We start from the raw sequence: 8,658 nt of genomic DNA on the forward strand, positions 1-8,658 counted from the left end.
GGAGGGCTCTTCAGCGGGTGATTAAGACTGCTCAGAAGATCATTGGTACCCATCTCCCAAGCATCAGTGATATTGCTGAGGTGAGGTGCCTACGCAGAGCCCAAAGGATACTAAAGGACAGTACCCACCCCAGCCACAGCCTGTTCACCCTGCTGCCTTCTGGGAAGAGATAGTTTCTAATGCCGCACCACCAGACTGCAGAGCAGCATTTCCCCCAAACTATCAGGCTTTTAAATTGAAAATTCATCCTCAGCACTAGTTCAAATAGTTCATTTCTGTCTACCATTTTTATTATTGCTTTTGTACTGTATATTGTCTGCTACGTAGCAACAGGGAGTTACAAACTACATTTAACTTTACAACCTGCTGTGACAAATAATTCTATATTGTACCTCTGACCTGATGGAGTGCTCACAGTCAGACTCAAAGCTGATAAGTGACACATGCCAACAGTATATACAAGGTTGCGGACCTGGGTGGACCTCATGGTATAGAATATAGTAGGGAAGGTACATGCCCCTACCAATATCCAGCAATAATTTTGATCAACTCTCGTTCAATACGCTGAAAGATTAGTCTATGTTCTCCTCCCTGAGATGCCTCACAGTGGTTTGGTCTGCTGCCTACACCTTTTTCAGACCCTCAGCGACATTTCTAAAACTCTCCTGCTGGGAGATGTTTTTATTGTCCCCACAAACAGTGACGGGAAATATTCCGTCCTCGCACACCTTCATCATTTAAGGAAGTTGTCGAAGTGCAGTATTACACAACAACCTGACATCTTCAGTGTGCATGATCCAGATACAAACGCTGTTTTGGCAAATTTCAGCAGGTGAGTGTGCATTAGATTACTTTGAACATGAATATTAACAACTTGGTAAGTGTGAAAATGTTAGTGCACGCCGGCTTGTCGAGTTGACGTCGTATTACACAAAAACATGGCGCAAGAAAGTAGATGCTTTTTTATTAATTTACGTATGACGTTTTTGCTCACGTGTAGCGTAATTTGTAATACGGTAGCTACGTTGCTACCGTTACTTGCTGCCTTTGTAGAGTGAGCTAGATTAGTTAGGCTACTTTACTTTTACTTACTTTTAATACTGCTAAAGTCTGGCAGAGCATTAGCCTATTTGAGTAACGTTAACGTTGGTAGGGCTAGGGAATGTAACAGTGGCGCAACAAATCTGGGACATAGTCGCTAAACTTCGAACTGTTTCAGCCTACTTGGGTAGCAACATCACATAGCCTACATAAATCCATCATCCTGTCCCAGACGCTTTACAAAAACCTCAATATTGTTTCCATATAAAGCTCATGAACACACCGTAGTCGGAAGAATGACTTAGCCAACTCGTGACATGGGACCATCCGAGGAGCACGTGAATGCAACATCAGTCTATGACTGCAACACGAAAAACTGATAACAGCTTGTTTTTCGTATTTTGATGTGATGTTCAAGTCGAAAATGGCAAATGACAAAACGGCCGGACCATTGGTCTACACAAATCAGATACATCAGGCTAACGCATAACAAGGCAAGCTTAATTAACGGATTCAAGATGGTTACTGACTAATTTATTTTAGTGTGTTTATAATATTCAAAATGTCATATTGGTATTTTAGATTTTTAGACTAAGTCACTGTCGAAGATGGAGCTGCCACCTCGTCCAACACTGTTTGACTTCCATGGAGTCTCCATGACCAAATACTTCACTGACAACTGGGACAGCGTACAGAACTTCAAAGCCAGACCAGATGATATTCTTATAGCTACTTACCCTAAAGCAGGTGGGGATATGTAAGAGCATGGAACTTAACTCATTGATCTTAGTTATACTTTTACTTTTATGTTGATGAATGCCCTGCACTGAACACAAGGTATTCATGTATTTTAATCTCAGGAACCACATGGGTCTCTTACATCCTGGATCTTCTGTATTTTGGGCAGACATCTCCAGAGCGCCAGGCGTCCGTTCCTATTGAAGTCAGAGTGCCGTTTCTGGAGCTCAGCATAACGTTTCTATCCTCAGGTTGAATCATGGGTCTAATCAGATCTTTACACTGTAAACAAACAAACGAAAAACAACACTGGTTGTTTCCTCCATAATCCCTTCATAATGTTTGTTGTGTGTGTATAACCACAGTGACCCATTTGTTTTACAGACCCTGTACAAACTCCTGAAACAGGATTCTGTAGGATAAACAGATTTGCCTCAGATCAGTTTGGGTGACAGGATGCTGCTGGATGTGTAAATCAGCAGCTGTTAGCTGTCAAGTCTGCCAAAACAACTTAAAGGGTGATATTGTTTTTTTGGCCACTTAAAGGCAGCAGAATCATTTTGTGAACACAACATTTAAATATCAGCTTTTAAGTTTAAACAGTTGCTTATTTACACATCTGGCAGTTATAAAGCAACATTGTCATTCATTTGAAGACGTGTTTCTGGCCATCAGGGCGCTGTTTCAGAAAGTGGAATTAGTGAAAACTTGCTAAGCCTGGTTGCTGAAACAGGGCTCTGATGAATTCAATCCAGTATTCACTCTCATTTTGCTCTGTTTTTGTTCTCGATCAACTTTGGTGGAAATCTAGCTCTTCATCTGTTAAATGCTATCACCGGCTAGCTGCTAACTTTGTCTGTCTGCTGTCTGGGGCTGAGCAGGTAGAACAGTAGGTTTTATGTTTTTCACTGATAATAGCTGTTACAAACGCTATGAGAGTGAAACAAAACAGTTATGAGCCAAACAGTTAAACAATGAGCTCAAACATTATAACACTCTGCAATGTCAAGGTGAGCAACTCTCACGAGGTTCACCACTATGTAAGACCCCTTTCACACTGTCACGTTGTTTTCACTATAACATTTGATTCATTATTATTTTAAAAACAGGTTTATCAGTGTGTCAACTCATGCCAAGTAAAATGTCTCACAAGCAACGTACTGTACAACAGTTCAGGCTATTCTGTGGTATGTTAACAAGTCTTTCTGTCCCACTAATGATGCTCTTCATAAAGGTAAAGACTTGGCAGACCAACTTCCCACCACTCCTCGGCTCATTAAAACTCATCTACCAGTCCAGTTTGTGCCCAAGTCCTTCTGGGAGCAGAACAGCAGGGTAAAGCCATTAGTCTGTGAAATATGTGAGTTATGAACCCCATTTAATTATGATGCATATAGATTATAATTTAGTGTTTTCTCTTTGCATAGATAATCTATGTGGCTCGTAATGCAAAGGACAGTGCAGTGTCCTATTTCCACTTTGGCCGCATGAACATTGCCCAGCCAGAACCAGGTGACTGGAGCACGTTTCTGCAGGATTTCATGGAGGGAAAGAGTAAGTTCAAAGTAGTTTTAATGTAAGAAGGTGGCAGAATGTCATATCATCTCCCAAATGTCCCCTCATATATTATTCTGTGGCTTCAGCGGTGTTTGGGCCGTGGTATGACCATGTGAACGGCTGGTGGGAGAAGAAACAGACATATTCAAACCTTCACTACATGTTCTATGAAGACCTGATTGAGGTAAGCTAAGGAGTGTTTGTGTTGTTTTCAAGGAAGCTTTGAAAATATGTTTACAGTGCGTTTTATTAAATGAGAGAAATGTTTTGTATCTGTGTCTATGTTGGTTCCTTAAAAACATGCTATGTATAACGGAAAAAAAAAACAGTTTGACTTGTGTTAGATATTATTTATACCACTCTCATGTCTGTATGGTAAATGTGAAGGTGGGAGTAAGAATAGGTTTAGCTTAGCTTAGCATAGCATAAGGACTGAAACAAAGGAAAATCCTCATCCTGGAGTCAATCCATCACTTCATGATTCTGAAAAATGAGTTGCAGGTGAAAATCAGGGGACAGGGTAGGGCTGGAAACTGACATCTTGTGGAGAGGTTGTGAATGGTGGGATGAAAAGTTGCTTAGAAAGGCAGGGGCTTGGATGAAGTGAGCAGACAGGCCGAATGAGCAATACAAATAAAGTCAAACTAAAGCAGCCATCGTGGCAGCTGTGTGTCATTTATACATTTTAGTTTTGTACAAATTTAACAAACTGTAATAATGTGTTAATTTGTGAACTTTGGAGGTGCTAGTAGAGGCAAATTCTTTATACCGTAGCTGTTTCTTTGTTTCCTGTCTATGCTCAGCTAACTGCCTCCTAGCTCAAGCTTCATATTTATACTCTTTTATATAAATATACTGTTCATATTTACAGATGAGTATGCTATCAAATTTGTTTAACTCTTGTCAAGAATGTCAAAATATTCTTTAATATACCGTAGACCTTGAGTAAACCATTGTTATGAATCTCTTTACAAAAGAGGCCCAACATAAGTAAGAGAGTCAAGGAGTTGCAAAAACAAACATTAAGTTTATTAAATAAATGATGAAAAGTGCCAGGGTCTGATGGGATGGCCAAAAGTAACCAAAGCAGGAAGCCATCTAGCCAGACTTGACAGAAGTCCAGGGGCCTTTCTCATTTCCCAAATTGCTGGAGGAGCCATAAGCGAGGATGCACCGATGTTGCCTTTGCGGAAGTGTTTTCAGCCGCTGTGACGTTTAGAATAGGGGTGGCATGCAGCTGGACCAACCCATGGCCAGAGCAGGACTCTGCAGTGTTTGTTGTACTCATAAGTTACAGTTAAGCCTATTAAAAGTAATGAAATGCACGATCAAACTTTCTGCCCATCATAGTTTGTGTAGCGCCCCACAAAGCGTTGTTCTACCCGTATTTCTTAATGTCATTTCACTTTGATATCACTGATGTTGTTACTGTTGAATGTGATGTGTGGAAGGGCAGCAGGATTGTAAAAATGAACACTGAATCACGGCAGGATGAAACGCCTCTCCAGAGACAATGTGCGCATTTACGCAGGAGCAACAGCAACATAAATTAATTAAATATCTTCCAACCTGCCAACAGGATCGGTCAGAATCTAGCCTAATGTTAATTTATGTTCTGTGTTCTACACATCCACAAGGTCTCACACACAGTCCAGTTTCATACAGTAAAACTGTTTGGAGTAAAGCAGCCGTCCTCCTGGTCAATGCTGAGCTCTGTGCGTCTAAACATGGATAGAAGCTGAAAGTTTAATTCAGTTTTCTCAGTCCTGTCAAGTTTATTACTGCAGGTTTTTTTTGTTTTGTCCCACGATATTTGCTGTGACTTTACTACACGGATGGAAACGTTTAAATGACTGACAGCAGCCTCTAATCAAAGTAAATCGTTAAAAAAAAAACACTCCTAGTTCATCAATATAAACACACAAGAAAGAAATTGCCTGGAAAGCTACAGGGACCGGTGGAGGTGGAGTGAAATGTCCATGCAGGTGCTGGTCTCCAAATCTGATAAAAATCATTAGTTGGTGGGGGCGGGTGGATGATTTAGCCTATGTGTATAGGACTATGAGTTCCGTTAATGCATCACATCAATTCAGCTGCTATAATTGTGACAAAACAGACCAAACAGCTGCTGAAGACAAATTATTAGAATGTAATATCAATCAGATCATTCAGCACTGACCTGCTGTGTTTCATGTTTTAATAATAATAATAATAGTGCCCATGGAGCAGTTATTGGGGCTATATGAGATAAATGTTACTGTGTCATTTTGTAAAGGGACCGATGATTAAACACTCATCTCATCAGCCCTCAGTCTCCGGTTTTTAGGCGAAAGGCGCACCACAAAAAAAAAAAGTAGTACAGAAAAATGTCGCGAGACCAGGCAAAAGGTGTGATTCTAACTTGGTGCAGCCAGGGAAAAGCAACTGCGGCCGCCGGTTTAATGTCATGTTAAATGGTGATGTTTTGAACACAATTTCTAACCAGCATGCCTTATTTAAAGTCCAGAATGCATGCAGCGCCGCATGAAGTCAAACGCACCTAATAATACTATGTTTCTTTAATTTATCTGTCACAAAGCTGACACTGAGATTCTTACATTTTCTGCAGGACTGTGGACGAGAGGTAGACCACCTCTGTTCCTTTCTTGGCTTGTCTCCTTCAGCTGAGGAGAAGGAAAGAGTCACAAATGGAGTGACGTTTGACAACATGAAAGCAAACAAAATGACAAACTATTCCTCTGTCCCACTTATGAATCACAAGGTGTCTCCTTTCATGAGAAAAGGTACAGTGAAAAATGTCCACTGGCAAAGAAACCATGTATCGCTGATTGATTTTAAATCGCCTGAATAATTCTCTCTGCTTCTCCAGGGAAAGTTGGTGACTGGAAGAACCATTTCACTGTGGCCCAGGATGAACAGTTTGAGGAGGACTACAAGCAGAAGATGAAGAATCCTACACTGAAGTTTCGTACTGAAGTTTAAAGGCTTAATGAAGAGTCCTGAACTGTGATTCATTTGATGATACTGAGTCAGATGTTATATTTGATTATCAAAGATAGTGTCTTATTAGTGTGACAAGATTGTCTTCATTGTGACGTTGAATGACAACTTTCATATTTATCCATTGTTGAATCTTGTGAATAACAGCTGTAATCAATAACAATCTCTTGGAAATAATATTAGCGTATGTTTAAACATGAACTGATTTGTGATCACTGTCGCCCTGGCTCGCTTCCCTACAGCGACAAGTAAAATTCATAAACTGTACCAGTGACTTAAACACTGCCCTTTCTAGTCTCCTTGATTCAGTTGCATCTCTTACAACTGTTCCTCTAATAAAGAAAATCATGCGAGAAACAACTGCACTGTAGACCCAATTAAGTTCAGAACACTGAAAATATTTGTGGAAACTGATGGAAACTAAATAAGTCTACTGGGATTGAATTATAACCATTAGATCTGGGAAAATAGTTTTTATGCTCTCCACAATGATTTTACATTCATTGCGCAGCACCAAGTTTTGAGCCTCACCACCTTATAATGGCAGGAAAACACCATGACCTTAGAATCATTACAGATAGGATTATTCATGTTTGCCTTTTGTGTCTCTATTTACTGCTTTATACATTTGTAGAAATTAACATAAATAGTCAAGCATTTCATTTGTACAACAAAATCCAAAAGAATAATCTCATTAGCTTAAAAAGGACTAACGTTAGTTGGCATCCCTATTTGCTCTGACGTTACGAACCTCAGATCCTCCGTGGTCAACACCGTCCTCTTTTTAATTTATCAAGATATACAGTACAGAGCTGTAACCTGACAACGTACTGCTGATCTTATCCTCCGCTAACTTGCACCGTCACTTTCTGCCGCTCTCCCCCCTCACATTCGCTTATCCGTTGAAGAACGAGTAGAGGGAGACAGCCATGAATTGAGTGTTACTGTAGCTAACTGAAAATCATTAACGATCGTGTGAAATCTTAATAGTGGCGCTCATTCATTAAGCAGCGACAGTAGGCTTCAAATACATTGATTGAGACTAGTTTTAAGCCTTAAGATCTGTTTTCCCATCCAAGAACTGATGAGGTTGCACTTCCCCATAGCTGAAGAATAAATCCATTTTATATCTGTGGTAAAATTCGAAAGAGCCTTGCGGCAATAAGCTGCCTGTTAGTCTTTGTAGTTCTAATACAGCAAATTATATTTGGACTAACAACAGAAAGAACTACACCACCACGGGAGGACGAAAAAAAAAAAAAAAAAAAAAAACACCACACACATTCTTGAGCGCTGCGGGGGCATTTCAATGAGCATTAGAGGTAGCGTTACATGGATGTTAGAAAATAATTACCCGTTTAAAATTATTTAAGACCTAGAACACAAACTTCAGTGAATTTAAGAACGTCTTTTTGTTCACTTTATAGAAAGTAACGAGCAGCTGTATTTTATTCCAGCCTACCTGTCCAGCTGAGTGCTCCTCTAAATGGGACCATAATTTACTAAATGATCATGCTGTGTTGAAGAACACTTGAAACTAGCGACTGAGACCATATATGATCCAGTGGGGTCGCTCCCTGCTGGCTGTTAGAGAGAATGCAGGTTTGAGGATTCACTTTTCAAACCTGGAGGTTCCTGCTGCATGAAGACACAAAGCTGCTTCCTGGTTTCACAAATAAGACACATTAAATATCAATAAGCCTGTGTGTACTGACAGCTGTTCTTTGTGTTGTTCAGGCAGGTGGTCCATGAGCTCCAGGATCTGTTCCAGGGTGAGCAGAGACAGTTTACTGCTCGAACTGTGAAGACTGAGGACGGAGACCGTCCTCACCTCTGTCCTGTCTGTCCTCACCTCTGTCTCTTGCGGGGCTGGTTGTTGTTCTTGATCACCTGGGCCTTTGTGTTGTCGTGATTGGACGTCCAGTGTCTCAGGATGCTGGTGGTGAACTGGTCCTGGGCATGGGACACACAGACAGAGACGTTAACGGGGACCAAGGGGTCTCTAAGATGAGGGTCCAGGTGTGTTCCTGTTGTACTCTGCGGAGCAGCAGCAGACAGGACAAGGCCTTCGGGAGTTCTAGGACTCGAGTTCGAGGACTGATCAGACAGGAACCGTTTCCTGGACACCACTCACCTTTATATTTAAGGTGCTGCTGAAGTGCTGAAGTGCTGAAGTGCGACACTTTCATGGATGGTTACTATTGACTAATGTAAAAAAATAAAAAATAAAAAGTGTAATTTTCTAGCTTTTTTGGCTATAATTTTCTAAGATATGGTGAAACGCTGTTCCTGGGGCACTTGTAATAACTACAGTCTAAAATA

The 8,658-nt window shown here is 40.7% G+C and overlaps 1 protein-coding gene across 1 annotated transcript; it reads left to right on the top strand.

Annotated features, from left to right (window-relative positions):
* The first annotated feature begins 479 nt into the window (after positions 1–479).
* Positions 480–6,696, top strand: LOC123974707 (cytosolic sulfotransferase 2-like). The gene is made up of 8 exons (XM_046055555.1): positions 480–832; positions 1,624–1,788; positions 1,902–2,030; positions 3,014–3,114; positions 3,207–3,333; positions 3,423–3,520; positions 5,945–6,119; positions 6,206–6,696. The coding sequence occupies exons 2-8, from the start codon at positions 1,650–1,652 to the stop codon at positions 6,316–6,318; spliced, it is 882 nt and encodes a 293-aa protein (XP_045911511.1). The 5' UTR covers positions 480–832; positions 1,624–1,649; the 3' UTR covers positions 6,319–6,696.
* The last annotated feature ends 1,962 nt before the right edge of the window (positions 6,697–8,658 follow it).

This window comes from Micropterus dolomieu, linkage group LG08 (genome assembly GCF_021292245.1).
Source record: "Micropterus dolomieu isolate WLL.071019.BEF.003 ecotype Adirondacks linkage group LG08, ASM2129224v1, whole genome shotgun sequence".
Classification (NCBI taxonomy): domain Eukaryota; kingdom Metazoa; phylum Chordata; class Actinopteri; order Centrarchiformes; family Centrarchidae; genus Micropterus; species Micropterus dolomieu.

Bases quoted from the DNA above. Each gene is read 5' to 3' on its own strand.
- LOC123974707 (XM_046055555.1), top strand. From the start codon at position 1,650: ATGGAGCTGCCACCTCGTCCAACACTGTTTGACTTCCATGGAGTCTCC. The intron at 2,031-3,013 runs GTTGAATCATGG...CTCTTCATAAAG, and splicing joins CATAACGTTTCTATCCTCAG to GTAAAGACTTGGCAGACCAA. The intron at 3,115-3,206 runs GTAAAGCCATTA...CTCTTTGCATAG, and splicing joins TCTGGGAGCAGAACAGCAGG to ATAATCTATGTGGCTCGTAA.